General features: G+C 39.4%; 3 protein-coding genes across 3 annotated transcripts in view; all 3 read right to left on the bottom strand.

Annotated features, from left to right (window-relative positions):
- Nucleotides 1–1134: 1134 nt before the first annotated feature.
- LOC133991574 (GTPase IMAP family member 7-like) lies at nt 1135–1962 on the bottom strand (the record flags this gene model as incomplete). The annotated part of the gene is made up of 1 exon (XM_062430029.1): nt 1135–1962. A coding segment is annotated over one exon (828 nt), but the record flags the coding sequence as incomplete, so codon positions are not given.
- Nucleotides 1963–3803: 1841 nt separating this feature from the next.
- Nucleotides 3804–11778, bottom strand: LOC133991573 (GTPase IMAP family member 9-like). Its single transcript, XM_062430027.1, has 3 exons — nt 11706–11778; nt 11220–11319; nt 3804–4677 (listed from the first exon to the last, which is right to left on the bottom strand). Exons 1-3 carry the CDS (start codon nt 11776–11778, stop codon nt 3804–3806), a joined length of 1047 nt encoding a protein of 348 aa, XP_062286011.1.
- A 3836-nt stretch (nt 11779–15614) lies between these two features.
- The window catches only part of LOC133991572 (synapse differentiation-inducing gene protein 1), a 6985-nt gene continuing 6852 nt past the window's right edge, over nt 15615–15747 (bottom strand). Inside the window, exon 4 of the mRNA XM_062430026.1 lies at nt 15615–15747. This exon is cut by the window's right edge and continues 26 nt beyond it. Coding sequence (XP_062286010.1) covers nt 15615–15747 — 133 coding nt within the window.

Here is a 15747-nt window from a genome sequence, read left to right as displayed (position 1 = left end):
TTGAGCAGAAGTTGTCTCCCTCTCTGAATATCCTGCCAGGACGTTTTGAGGACCAAGGTTTGATTTTCAGGTGAATGATAAGGTCTAAAGGAAGGAAGGGAAATAGATCCACTGTAATGAGTGATCAGCAGGAAAGGAAACATGTGTCTGTGTGTCTCACTGTTAGCTGCCTTCATGCAGATTCTCAGGTTGTGTTTTTAAACTTGCAGAAAGACGGAAAGACTGAAAAACTTCATGCACAGATTCTCAGTTATCTGGAAGTATTTTACAGTCTGTGTTTCTGATCAAATGACTCTCAAGGTTTGGAGGTTGTGAGTTTGATCTGTAGTTGAGTCAGTGAGAAAAGCAGATGGGTAATCTGTCTCTATGTGACTGGATGTTGGTTTGATTGCAGCTGGAACATTTTAAATAGTTTTAATCTGTAAACTCTGTCTTTGTGTTATTACATCAATATGATGTGTTCATGTGCTTTGTGTTTATATATTAATATGATGTGTTCATGTGCTTTGTGTTTATATATTAATATGATGTGTTCATGTGCTTTGTGTTTATATATTAATATGATGTGTTCATGTGTTGTTATATTAATATGATGTGTTCATGTGCTTTGTGTTTATATATTAATATGATGTGTTCATGTGTTGTTATATTAATATGATGTGTTCATGTGCTTTGTGTTTATATATTAATATGATGTGTTCATGTGCTTTGTGTTTATATATTAATATGATGTGTTCATGTGCTTTGTGTTTATATATTAATATGATGTGTTCATGTGTTTATATATTAATATGATGTGTTCATGTGCTTTTGGGGACAAATGAAGTAATTTATTGATTGAAAAGTTCAAATATGAAACAAACAACAGCATTAGACAACATTTATTTCATACATCAAAGTGGATACAACATGGATAAAATCTGTTTTATATGAATATTTCACATATCTGGCTAAACAGTGAGTATAAAATCATCACCTGAGTTTAACTATTTAAATGCTGACAGATGATCTAAAACATTTTTATATCACAGTTCTACAACAAATCAAAGAGACCAAAAAGGAATCAACTTTATCCTCTGATTGCACTCAGCATTGGTTTTTATCTGAACTGTTGCAGCAGGTAAGTACAGATCTTTAAAGGATCAGACAGCGAGGTTGAGGTGCATCTAATTGAGATTTCAGTGCCTGTATTACAGCTTCAGACCTTGCCTGCTTCTCATTCATTTCTTTTAACATTTCTTTCATTGCAGCAAACATGTTACTGTCATGTTTGGTCTTCAGTTCCTCCAGCTCTTTGTTCCTCTCGGGCTCATGCTCTTTCAGGATTCGTTCTTTCTCCTTCTCGATGGATTCTTCTGTTTTCTGGAACATTTCTGTGGTGTAGTGTGACCCACCATTGTCCTGAATCATCTTCTCTACTTTATCCAGAAGCTGACTGACTTGTGACGGGTCGTCAGCATCGTTGTTGAAGATGTGATAACGGCCGTAACACTTCTGGATGATGTCGCTCAAGTCCTCGCTCTTTGAGAGAAACTCTTCAATGGTTTGTTTCTTCAGTCTGTCTCCATGAGTGAACAGTATCATTGTGTATTTAGATGCATCGTCACCAAATGTTTGTTGAATCAGTCTCACTGTTTCTTTCTCCTCCTCTGTGAATCTGCCCAGCTGAAGAACCACCAGGAAGGCATGTGGACCAGGAGAAGACAAAGCCATGCACTCCCTGATCATCTTCCAGGCGTCTTCATTGGTTAACTTTGTGTCAAACAGTCCTGGTGTATCGATGATGGCAACCTTTCGCCCTCCAACCTCTCCTGTCTCTTTCCTGCACTCAGATGTGACAGACTCTGCAGCTAGTTCAGACTCAAACACTTCACCACCTAAGATGGTGTTTCCTGTTGAACTCTTCCCAACTCCCGTCTTCCCAACCAGAACAATCCTCCACTCATCAGAACCTGCAGATAAACACACAGAAACACACAGGAAAATTATATTAACATAATGTTTAACATGAAAAACATAACAACTGAATTTATATATAAAAAAGTTAAACTTGAACTTACCTGTAGAGGTTGCAGCACACATGATGAATATCTGAGAAGACCAAATGGACTCTGATGATCTCTGTGTTGGACGTCTCTTTTGAAAATGAATGGCTAATCTTTTCTGACTGTTGTAATAAGTTCAGACTTCTTATCTCCTGATGGGCGTTCACTCTGGTCTCTGCAGGGCTGAACTTTCTGTCATTGGTCTGAACACAACGTAACAGCCATATGATGATAAACAGTAAATGCTGTTAACCTTCAGTCCTATAAAGACCTCTACACTGACACATTATCAGCTACACATTTATTTTATGACAACTACAGTTGATACTCAGGAGGTTCATGGTAAACTATATTTAAAGTCACATCTTTTCTGCAGCATCAGGACTTTGTTGATTGGAATCATCGTCCAAGTTACAAATAATATATTGTAATTAAAATATTGACATTATAAGAAGAAGGATGTTAAACTGACAAAACAATAAACATTAAATCTCCCAATGCACAGAAAGTAAATGATTAACTGCAGTCACTGCTGTTCAGATCTAAAGACCTCATGATAACAGAATCATTTTAAACATTTACAATCATATCTTTGATGGAAAGTTGCAGATCTGCAGAACAAAATGTTCACACAAGGATTAATTTCATTAGTAGGACAAAGTTTAATCGCTTTTAACAAAACAACTACTGAAACAATGAATCAATTTTAAAGATAAAAATCAATAATCAGTGAAACTGTGATGGCCTCCAGCCGTTACTGTGCTGATTTTTGTGTGAGTATTGTGTAACGTTGTTTTAATGTTATGTGTCTTTTTGTGTGAGTATTTTAACGCCTACTGACAGATACCAGTTCCAACCAGGACTGTCTGCTTCAAGGCACCAGTCTACTTAATGTCTGAGGTTCCTGGGTGGCACCAAGGATCAGAGTTGGTAGTAGGTTTTATTATAACTATTAAAACCACCAATCAACACTGTCTCTAAACCACACTCTCCTTACTGTACAGTGAACTCAGTCAACTCTGCATTTACTGTATCAGTCTTCATACAAAACAACAAAAATATGACTTTTACAGTTCTGTTTGTTTTAAGACCAATCAGCACTCACACTTAGAAAAAGGTGAGTGAGATGAGCAGATGGGTAATCTGTCTCTATGTGACTGGATGTTGGTTTGATTGCAGCTGGAACATTTTAAATAGTTTTAATCTGTGAACTCTGTCTTTGTGTTATTATATTAATATGATGTGTTCATGTGCTTTGTGTTTTTATATTAATATGATGTGTTCATGTGCTTTGTGTTTATATATTAATATGATGTGTTCATGTGCTTTGTGTTTATATATTAATATGATGTGTTCATGTGCTTTGTGTTTATATATTAATATGATGTGTTCATGTGCTTTGTGTTTATATATTAATATGAGGTCTTCATGTGCTTTTGGGGACAAATGAAGTAATTTATTGATTGAAAAGTTCAAATATGAAACAAACAACAGCATTAGACAACATTTATTTCATACATCAAAGTGGATACAACATGGATAAAATCTGTTTTATATGAATATTTCACATATCTGGTTAAACAGTGAGTATAAAATCATCACCTGAGTTTAACTATTTAAATGGTGACAGATGATCTAAAACACATCTTATATCACAGTTCTACAACAAATCAAAGAGACCAAAAAGGAATCAACTTCATCCTCTGATTGCACTCAGCACTGATTATCTAAACTATTGGAGCAGGTAAGTACAGATCTTTAAAGGATTACACAACGACGACGAGGAGCATGGACTGCAGGTTTCTGTGCCTCTCTTTCAGCCTGAATCCTTGCTTCCATCTCACGTCTTTCCTTCATCATGTCTTCCTCTACCGCTAACTTGTCCCTGTTATGTTTGGTCTTCAGCTCCTCCAGCTCTTTGTTCCTCTCGGCCTCACGCTCTTTCAGGATTCGTTGTCTCTCTCCCTCAAAGGCTTCTTCAGCTTTCTGGAACATTTCTGTGGTGTAGTGTGACCCACCATTGTCCTGAATCATCTTCTCTACTTTATCCAGAAGCTGATGGACTTGTGACGGGTCTTCAGCATCGTTGTTGAAGACGTGATAACGGCCGTAACACTTCTGGATGATGTCGCTCAAGTCCTCGCTCTTTGAGAGAAACTCTTCAATGGTTTGTTTCTTCAGTCTGTCTCCATGAGTTAACAATACCATCAAGTATTTAGATGCATCTTCACCAAATGTTTGTTCAATCAGTCTCACTGTTTCTTTCTCCTCCTCTGTGAATCTGCCCAGCTGAAGAACCACCAGGAAGGCATGTGGACCAGGAGAAGACAAAGCCATGCACTCCCTGATCATCTTCCAGGCGTCTTCATTGGTTAAAGTTGTGTCGAACAGTCCTGGAGTGTCAATGACTGTAACCTTTCGCCCTCCAACCTCTCTTCTTTCTTTCTTGCACTCAGATGTGACAGACTCTGCAGCTAGTTCAGACTCAAACACTTCATCACCTAAGATGGTGTTTCCTGTTGAACTCTTCCCCACTCCCGCCTTCCCAACCAGAACAATCCTCCACTCATCAGAACCTGCAGAAAAAAACACAGAAACACACAGGAAAATTATATTAACATGATTTAAGTCACTTTACAGGAGGAATCTCCTGTTGCTAGATGGCTGCTTACACATTAGCAACCACACAGTGTTTCTATAGTGATAGCTAATTAGTGCCACGGGTGCTAAGCTCCGAGGCACTCCCTCTACAGCAGTAAAGCTGTAGAGGGAGTGCCTCGGGGCGAATTTCTTCCGCCAAATTTCGGCTTGTAACTCCTCCTGCAGTTTTGAGAAAACCCCGACAATATATTTATCAAAACGTGCGGCTCGATCGGGAAAGAGGTGCTGTGACTTTTGGTGTCGAAATTCCAATTTTCCACCAAAGTTATTGCCAAAAACACCAGGAGATTTCTCCATTGGAAATGAATGGGAATTTTTTGAAAAACCCACAAAATTTCACCTTTTTTCAGAGTCACCTAGCTCTCTCATACCTGCACGTAGTGATGTGATTCAAACTTTAAAACGGAGGAAAACTTGTGCTCTCTCCAAAACACCAAACAGTTTTTACATAACATGTAAACTTTTCAAACTATGAGCAGTCAAACGAGGAGTGGAAATCACTTTTTCTTCAAAGTTACAGTGGAAGCGTCAGTTAGCTTGAGTGCGAGAAGCCTTAAAAAATAAACTTAATTTTTATTTTTAACTCGAACTCAAGGCCAAACCGTGAAAAGGAAACAAAAAATGTTATATCAAAATGTTGACATAGGTGTTGGGATTCATAAAATGTGACGTTGACAGGCGGGGTCTGCACAAAATTTAAACGGGGGGGCCGAGACCGGCAGCAATACCTGTCTCGCTCCCTATTGACCCTAATGTAATCGTCTTTTTTTTTCAAAAGAATTTCACTCTGTCTTCGCACTGAGCTTACGCGCTCATTTTAAGGAATATCTGAATCTGCTGGCTTCTGTGTCTCTCACAGTGTTTTCGGTTTTTGGACAGGAGTTACGGTTTTCTCACAGTTTGCAATTGTTCGGGACCTTCTCAGAAGCCAAATTCTGGGACATTTTCAGATTGAGCAGATTCTCACACATCTTCATAGCAACCGCCTTAGCTGTCCTTAGCAACCTGTTGCTGGGCAGAAACTGAGCTACTTTTTTGTGATTGGCTAATTCCTGTCTGTCTGTTTTGCCAGTTAACCGAGCTAGCTTCACAGCAATAGCGTCCATGTTTAGGGTAGAGGTGGTGACTTTGATTGACAGGTGACACTCGGTAGGGGGCGGGGCTTCAGCGAACTCGGCGGGAACGCCCACAGCATTTGGGAGCAGAGATAGAGGCTGATTTTTATACAACTTTGAAGCCTAATTTCACATATTTAGTGATTTTTTAAATCATTCACATTTGGCAGGGTGGTTAACAACACACTTTTCTGTGGTATGTCAAACTCAGAACACATATTTATTTATTCTTACTTTACACGGACCTTAAGACTAATGTTAGAACCGCCCACCTCATTAACATATGGAGACAGAAATACAGCTCTCCCCTTTGAACCTTCTCTCGAGGTAAGAAACTGTGTTCTTCATTAAGCTCTGCTAGCTTTACATTAGCTGCTCACAGAAGGCCTATTCAGAAATGTAGACTGTATTTCATAGAAATGTGTTTGAATCAGTGAAAACATATAAAATAAAAAAGTATAATAAAATCTACTCTCTTAATGATAAGATTTACTTAGTAATTTCATAACAGTGATGTTCCTGTCTGTGAAAAAATGAAGTAGACTTTACTTAATTAGTTTAAATAAATATTATTTATGCTTAAATATGATTAACATTTATTTAATATTTTCCGGGATGTTAAGTTGAGAATAAAGTACATTACACTTGATACTGACTAGTAAGATGTACTTAATACTCGAAACCAGAATATGATCAGGGTGACTTTTGAACACTGGAAATAAATCGTGTACTCGTCCCGGCAGCAGCCCCATGGCACTCAACATTTCCCTGGAATTTTCTAGTGTATTAATAGTGTTGGTAGCTAATGTATTGAGATGTTGATCATGTGTAGATGTAATTAGTAAGGTGTTACATGTTTCTCACACAGCAGCTAGTTGGTGCTGAATGGTGTTTATAGTTTATTCAGATAAAAACAGCAAATCTTCAGATTGACAGCAGCAGATGTTTCAAAGTGTTTTTCTCTTTCTCAAAATTGTTCTTCATGAATTTTCTTTTGGTTCATTAATTGACTAATTATTTAAAGACTGGTTTAGATCAGACACATAAAAGTAAAACATTACAACTGAATTCGTATATAAAAAAGTAAAACTTGAACTTACCTTTAGAGGTTGCAGCACACATGATGAATATCTGAGAAGACCAAATGGACTCTGATGATCTCTGTGTTGGACGTCTCTTTTGAAAACGAATGGCTAATCTTTTCTGACTGTTGTAATAAGTTCAGACTTCTTATCTCCTGATGGGCGTTCACTCTGGTCTCTGCAGGGCTGAACTTTCTGTCATTGGTCTGAACATAACGTGACAGCCATATGATGATAAACACTGAATCATGGAGGGGGGGGCGTGGTTCGGACAGTCAGCTGTAGGAGAGAGAGGCAGAGCTGGCTCAGCTGGAGCAGCACCAGGTGAGTTGATTAGCTCAGCTGGAGTGAGTTGACTAATCAAACTCTCCTTTGTCTCTGCAGTCGTGGCTGGACTGGAACGGGCTGCACACAGAAAGCAGAGTTGTGTTGCAGCTGAGGACAAGAGCCCTAAGTTTGCATTTGTGTTGTGTTTAAGTTGCATTTGTGTTGTGTTTAAGTTGCATTTGATGGAGACGTGTCTGAGTGCCGGACAACAGCAGTCAGGAGCTCCACACCTGTTAAACTATATTAAAGGTTTTAAGAGTCACATCTTTCTTGCAGCATCAGGAGTTTCTTGACTCAAATTTTAACCCAAATTACAAATGAAGACGTAAAAATGTGGCTCCAGAAAGACTTATTTATTTATTTCTAATATAAGAAGAGGGGTATTAATAAACACAACTATAAAGATTAAACCTCCCAATGCACACAAAGTAAATGATTAACTGTAGTTGACCTCTTTAGCTTTTACAATCATATCTCTTGATGGAAAGTTGCAGGTCTGCTGAACAAAATGTTCACATGAAAGCAAGAAACATTAAATCATTACAACCAACTAGAACAATGATTCATTTAATTTTCAAAGGAAACATCACAGATCATCAGTGCGCTGTTTAAAATGTAATTGAAGGGAGTTTTAATTAATTTAAAAAATCAGAATCAGTGATATTGGTATTGTAGCAATGTTGGATGTTTAAATGTATAAGCTCTCGTTATCAGGGGCACCACCTTCTTGTTTAGGAAATATCTATTTACTGGATTCATTGTTTATTTAATCAAGTATAATAAATCAATACATTTTGATAAATCAGTCAAATTTCTGAATGTGTGGCTCTACAGTTTAATAGATCCGTGTATCACTTCCAAGAATAGACAAACACAACTGATCGTTGGCCACACGTCAAAATCCTCAAAAATGTCAACAACAGGCTGAATGCAAAACTTAATGATGTGTTTACTTTAAAGAGCTGCTTTATTATAAACAATCCCACATATAAACCTGGAGTCTGACCTCTTTATATAAAGTCAGTGTCATAGATGAGTAGCAGAACACAGAACATCCTGTTAATGAAGTTCCAGCTGCTCTGCCATGTATGTACAGACCAGACGGGGAGCCCTGGTCCTCTGAAATGAGGCCAACGTGGAAGTAACTTAAAACTGCATTCTATCCAAAGGCCACCAGGGGGCGACCGTTTTGGTGTCAAAAGGACTTCCGTCTCTATACAAGTCAATGGAGAATTCACCAACTTCTCACTTGATTTCTAACCTCAGTAAACGTTTTCAAAATGTGTTTATGGTCTCAATCGCTAGTTTAAAGCCTTCTTCAATGCAGTATGATGTTCATTTGGGACATTTTGGCCTCCCTGATTTTATATGTGACGATAAAGCAGGGTATGCATTAGGGCGTGGCTACGTGGTGATTGACAGGTTGATTGGTTCACAGGTTCAGGAGGGCACCTCATGCTCCTCCTGATGCCTATATAAGTAGAATCCATGTTTTTATTTTTCCCAGCATGCACCTGAAATTTTCAAGATGGCGCTGCTCAGATCCGATACTATTGGCCTCCGAGCAGCAGTCCACAAACCAATGGGTGACGTCACGGATGTTACGTCCATTTCTTATATACAGTCTATGGTACATACACACATCATTCTCAATTTAAAGACACACTTATTCGTTTCAGCTGCTGTGTGAAGATGATGTGAAAACAATAATACTGTCCAGAACCACCATACTACAGATACACTAATCTGTGTGATCAGCTGAGGAGCTGCAGCCAACTGGTCCAACAGAAAAATCATCACTGAATGAATTGTAGATCATCTGTCAATATTCAAATAATTACTCAAATTAGACATAAAGCATGACGCCACAAACCAGATGCTCCTCATATTTCATCTGAGCTTTGAGGGATGAAATAAATGTTTCAGTCATGGTGGTTTTCTGTTGTATGAATCAGTGGCGGCTGGTGACAAAAATGTTTGGGGGGGCAGTTTGATACCGTTTCATTCAAGCCGTAGCACCACTTCATACCGCAGCAAAAAATAAAAAGAAGAAAGGAAAACCAATCTAAAAACAACACAACACACTATAATGTTCCCTGGTTGGTCCCAGTATGGTATCTCTGACCCACAGAGAGAGAAATAAAAAAATATAACCAGATATGATAAAATGCCCATTTCACTCACATCACCTAAAGATACCAGCAGTTAAAGCAGAGTTATCAATAAGTTAATATGCTTAAAAAGAGACACCACCTATATTTTAGTTATTGTGTCTTCAGTCCTGATTTCACTGTAATCTGTTAGTTGTTGCAATACCTAAACATGACAATAGATGGCGCATTAAGCATTATACACTGCTGTGATTAAGCATAATTTATTTAACTTATTTTAATAATGAAATGTACCCAAATCAACTGTAATAGTCAAAATTACTTCCATCATTTCTTATCCTGCATTTATGCATTTTAGTTTTTTACACTTCATAGTTATGTCTTTTATAAAGTATTTTTTAACACTTTACAATATTAATAACAGCAATGCAGCTACTACCTGATCTTTTATATGTCCTGTTGGAGCTGCTGGATGCAGCCACTGACTGAATCTATGTTCCTCTTCTGGAGCTTGGCATAGCAGAGGTCCACATGTGGCCAGATGTGGTGAAACAGCTGCAGAAAGAGCTCAGCAATGCTTAGTCTTCTAAAAACAACTTAGCTCCATGCTATTGTCTCGATGGCTGCAGCTTTCTGTTTGCATTTTTTCAGAGAGATGTTTTAGGTCTCGTTCCCCCGTCGTTGTCCACAACGTTTCGGTGCTGACACTTTGAAACAGCAAACAGATAAAGCAATAAAAGCAATAACTCACACTGCATCCAGCTAGCCAGCTCCGTTTATCATAACAGCAGCAGGAGAAACTCTCAGCTCCTCCATCACCTGCTGCTGCTTTATCCTCTTTCTCTCTTCTAGTGAAAGTCTTGTGAAATTATGTTTTTGTAGAGAAATTACAAAATAATCTTCTTTAATTTCCGCGGCTCCACTTTAACGTCATCTCCTGAACCTACCGTCAGCAGGAGTTTGGGTGACAGCAGCTGACGGGAAGGCGTGAATGACAGCCGGAACTGTCCAATCACAGTAGATTAAAAAACATGAAACAACAACAATTAGCTGCCAATAAAAGTGGGCGTGTCCGGGGCGCACTGAGCTGCGCCCCGTGGGAAACGTGACGCAGGCCAATGAGAGAACAGCCTCAGGTCATGTGCTTGTCAAAAGTTTGAGGGCTTGCATTGACTCCATTAGGCCGGCGCCCCGCACACAGGAAGTACATATAGAAATTAATAAAATACAATTTGGAATCAATTTATAATGAATGCTGACAGGTGCTTAGAGGCTAACAGGCACATTTTACAAGCAAATACTTTTTATTTCATAATGATTTAGCATTATCTAATTCATTTATATTTAATATGCTTAAGTAGACTTTCTCTAGATTATTGGATGGGGCGGCGCCCCAGCGCCCCGCATTGACCAGCCGCCACTGGTATGAATGTTGAAGCTGTAATGACTGTTATTGCTCGTTCTGGCTGCAGTTCATCTTTTAAGCCCCAATTTTACTCATTATAACTTACATCCAAAGTGAATTTAGTTTTCATTTAGTGAGTACAGAGTTCGCTGAGTCTCCTCACTGAGATTCAGGAGCAGACGTACATCACTAACTGACATCATGCAGCTCAGAGTCCGTCTGATTCTCAGAGATGAAAGGACAGAAAGAGAGGAGAGAGCTTCCTAAAATAACATTTCCTCTGAAGAGTCAGAAGTTACAAACACAATAATGTTCTCAGATTTAAAAACGTCCTGGTGTCAAAGTCTAAAAGTCAGACCGGTGGATTGGTGGTGATAGAAGAAGTTAAACACTCCCTGTTCATGTGAGTGCATCTCTGGATCCCATCAGATCAACAACCACAATACATCGAGTTATTTACCCATCAGCCCCACCAGCACTTCCTGTGGGACAGCTGTTTATCTTTCAGATCTGTATCTCTGATCTGAGCGCGCTCAGTACGACGATGAGTCAGAACCTGAACATCCCTGAATGCTCGTCAGAAACAAGAGAAGAACATATATGAAAGTATGTTTACTGAAATGTAGGTTTGGATTAATAAAGTCTGGTTTGGAGTTAATAAAACAAACTCACAACTAAACCAAAATATGCAGAATAATAACTTTTATTAGCAGAACACACATAGATAAAAACATCAGCCTGCATCAGTAACACCTGCAGATTAATAACAGGTGTGCTTCAGTTAGTCGTCTCTCTGCTGCCATCTACTGCTGCAAACACTGAAACACATCTTAATGAAGGAATGATTGAAGTGTAAAATCTTTACTGATGTTCATTTTATAATTAACTGAGAACAAAATGACGTAACAACAGTCAATGGAACCAAAACCATCAACCCACTGAAATCACAGCTCTCCAACAGGCTCTGGGACGGTTTGCAGCTGAATGTGAAGCGATCGGGATGAGAGTCAGCACCTCCACATCTGAGGCCATGGTGCTCTGCTGGAACCAGGTGGATTGCCCCCTCAGGGGGGGTTGCTGCCCCAGGCGGAGGAGTTTAAGTATCTCGGGGTCTTCTTCATGAGTGAGGGTAGGATGGAGCGGGAGATGGACAGGCGGTTCGCTGTGGCATCAGCACCGGACCGTCCTGGTGAAGAAGGAGCTGAGCCTGAAGGCAAAGCTCTTAATTTAGGGGTCTGTCTACGTTCCAACCCTCACCTCTGCTCACCAGCTTTGGGTAGCGACCGAAAGATTAAGATCACGGATACAAGCGGCTGAAATGAGTTTCCTTCGACGAGTGTTTGGGCTCAGCCTTAGAGATCGGGTCAGGAGTTCAGACACCAGGGGAGGCTGGGAGTAGGGCCGCTGCTCCTTCACATGGAGCCAGCTGAGGTGGTTTGGGAAAGAAAATGTATGGATGATCAATAAACTGATTGATCTCTCTGAAGTGTAACTGAACTGCTGTTATAATGACATCATTAAGGCTCCTTCATCTGTTTCAGCAGTTTATAACTCAGATTATTAGACTTTATTTTATTATTATTAGACTGTACCTTTTATACATTTAGATGTGTTGTTGTGTGTTGTTGTGTGTTGTTGTGTGTTGTTGTGTGTTGTTGTGTGTTGTTGTGTGTTGTTGTGTGATGTTGTGTGTTGTTGTGTGTTGTTGTGTGTTGTTGTGTGTTGTTGTGTGATGTTGTGTGTTGTTGTGTGATGTTGTGTGTTGTTGTGTGTTGTTGTGTGATGTTGTGTGTTGTTGTGTGTTGTTGTGTGTTGTTGTGTGTTGTTGTGTGATGTTGTGTGTTGTTGTGTGTTGTTGTGTGATGTTGTGTGTTGTTGTGTGATGTTGTGTGTTGTTGTGTGATGTTGTGTGTTGTTGTGTGTTGTTGTGTGTTGTTGTGTGATGCCAGTGTAACCAGGCAACAGCATCAGTTTGTATGTGTTGGTTCTTTTCGTCGTTAAGGTCAGCTGTTTCTGCTGGAGCTCGTTTTAAAATCAGTTGTTAATAAATAAAACCTGTGATTCTACACAGCAGCTCCTGACTACACTACCCAGAATCCCCTGCTGTCCTCCAGCACTGACACAGGAACCCGTCTGCTTTCCTTCAGCAGCTTTGTCTTTGGTTGTCTTTTCTCATTTCTGAACAAATACACAGTGAAATACAACAGGAGCAGATTTAAGTTGTGTTTGAGTGTTTTATCAGCGATCTGGTTGCTGCGGTTCTGATCACATTTCCTCTCTGAGCTCATTAAAGTTTCATTTAATCTAATGGTGAAATGTTGACGTCAGCTGTTTGGAGACAGCTGCTGATCCGAGATCTGAACGTCCTCTTCATGTTTCTCAGCCTGAAAACTCAACAGGGCTGAAATGTGAACTCAGTTATTTATTCTGTAAAATGATAAATATTTATGTTTTATCCAACTTCAAAATGTGATTTTACTGATTTTACTTCATGCTGTTTAATAGGTTTTAATATTTGTATTTATTGTCAAGCTGCTTGTTTTATTATTGTGTGTTTTTATCTGTGATTCAGTAGAAAGTTAACAAACGTTTCAGTGGAAATACGACATTTAAGTTTTATTATCGAGCACAAAAAGAAAGAAATCAAGAAAAACAACCAATCACAGAGCAGCTGTGTGTGTGTGTGTGTGTGTGTGTGTGTGTGTGTGTGTGTGTGTGTGTGTGTGTGTGTGTGTGTGTGTGTGTGTGTGTGTGTGTGTGTGTGTGTGTGTGTGTCTCTGCTCTGGACTGATCCACATCTGACAGAAAGCAGAATGACTCTTTTAATTGTGAGGCTGTTTAAAGTAAACTTACCTTTACTTTGACCTCAGGTGCTTCACACACTCAGTGACATCACACACCAGGAGTGACATCATGCAGCAGGTGTGTGATGTCACCATGGTAACAACATTAAACAACATGTCAGGTGTTTGCAGCCCTTTAGCTTCATGTTTAAATGTTAAGCTGCCAAAAATGAGAGAAAGATCGAGGCCTCGTTTCCCAAATGCATCAAACTCTGTCAGTCTCCATAGCAACCAGTCACCTTCATCACCTCCATCACCTTCATCACCTTCTGAAATGTGTGTATTTATGGGTCAATGGCGTGATGCAACCCAGTGTCAATTGGTGTAACCGGTTATTTATTCATAAAAATCTGGTTTTAACCAGGCGAGGAGTTCCGGTCCTCTGAAATGAGGCCAACCAGGAATTAACTTAAAACTGCATTCTATCAAAAGGCCACCAGGGGGCGACCGTTTTGGTGTCAAAAGGACTTCCGTCTCTATACAAGTCAATGGAGAATTCACCAACTTCTCACTTGATTTCTAACCTCAGTAAACAAATTTATTTTAAATGAAGTCATTATTAGTATAAGTCCACTTAAATACACTGTAGGTGATAAAATATGTAATATGTATCATTCTTTTGTGGTTACACCATTTTACATTTTCAGGAGCATTCAGTCTTACTTTTGGTAAAAAATGGTGCAAATGTCATTTCAAATGATATAAAACCAACAAAATACTAAATGTACATTTTAACAAACCTGATGCTGCTTTTAAATCTAATTTAACTGATTTATGAATTCATCATCTTACCAACACTTATTATTATTGATCCATTTATATCTAGATCCTCATTTTGGGAAACGTGACCTCGGTCAACGAGCGAAGCAGCCGTTTAACCTTCGTGTCGTCCTCACGGGTCAAATTCACCCCGTCTGTTTTGAGTGTTCCTTCTTCCTTCCTTCCTTCCTTCCTTCTTCCTCCCTTTCCTTCCTCCTTCTTCCCTTTCCTTCCTTCCTTCCTTCTTCCTCCCTTCCTTCCTTGACTCAAGGACAACAGGAGGGTTAAACCAACTTCCTGTCCGCTCTGTAAACATTAAGCCTGGTCGGACCCGGATCAAACATCACATGACGTCCTGCTGTGTGTGTGTGTGTGTGTGTGGGGGGGGGGGTTGATCGGGGTCTCTGAAGGTCTCACTGAGTCGTCTGGACAGCAGAGCGCAAACGAGAAGCTTCTGTAGAAATGGACAGAAAGCAGCGGCTGCCTGGACGGAAAGAAATCATCCAAAAAATAAACAGAACGCTCCTTTAAAACCAGCTGAGAGGTTTAAAGTCCAGCTGAGACCAGATGATCTGATCACCGGAGCAGAGAAAGAAATATCCAGTTCAACTGTTTGTCTTTTATCAAATGTCTCCAAAGTCTGAGTCCAGCAGGTCCAGGATCAGATCCCGTTGGTTAAAGTTCAGTTTCAGTGTGATTTTCTTTCTCTTCATGTTTCTGATGCTGTAACTGTGTTTCTAGTCTTTAATCTGCAGTTTAATGTTTAATGATGTAACTCTGAAACAAAGTTAAAAGTCCTGCATGAAAAATGAGTATAAGTATGAGTTTGTAGTTCAGATGAACAGATTATTTATAGACTGAAATATTCCTGCAGATATGAAGAAAATGTTTAAAATAATATTAACGGGAGCGCTGCGGTTACTGGGTCGATTCTGTCCAGGGAATAAAAGCTAAATAAATAAATAAATAAATAAATAAATAAATAAATAAATAAATAAATAAATAAATAATATTTACAGTCTGTCACAGGCTCAGAGTTTGATTCACCAGATTATAAAATATAAAATCTTTCATTTAAATCAGGTTTTATTTGATTGAACATGAAAATAAAGAAGATCACACTGAGACAGGAAACTGGATCCAATCACACGACTCCTTTAAAGATCCAGGAAGTAATCCTGCGATCCGATTGGTTTAAAGGCTTCAGGTAAAGTTGACCTGAGAGCCAGACCTCGCGCCTCCCAGTGGCTGATGGGTCACTTCCTGCTACCAGTGGTGGTTTTTGGACAGGTAGGCGATGAGCGCCACGGCAACGCCCACGTAGATCCCCGTTCCTATGGTGATGGACAGCACGGCCAGGAAGAGAGCTCGCCTCGAACTGGAGCTGGCCAGGTGGAAG

The sequence above is a fragment of the Scomber scombrus genome, chromosome 12 (assembly GCF_963691925.1).
Source record: "Scomber scombrus chromosome 12, fScoSco1.1, whole genome shotgun sequence".
Taxonomy (NCBI): Eukaryota; Metazoa; Chordata; class Actinopteri; order Scombriformes; family Scombridae; genus Scomber; species Scomber scombrus.
This window is presented reverse-complemented; position numbering and strand designations above follow the sequence as displayed.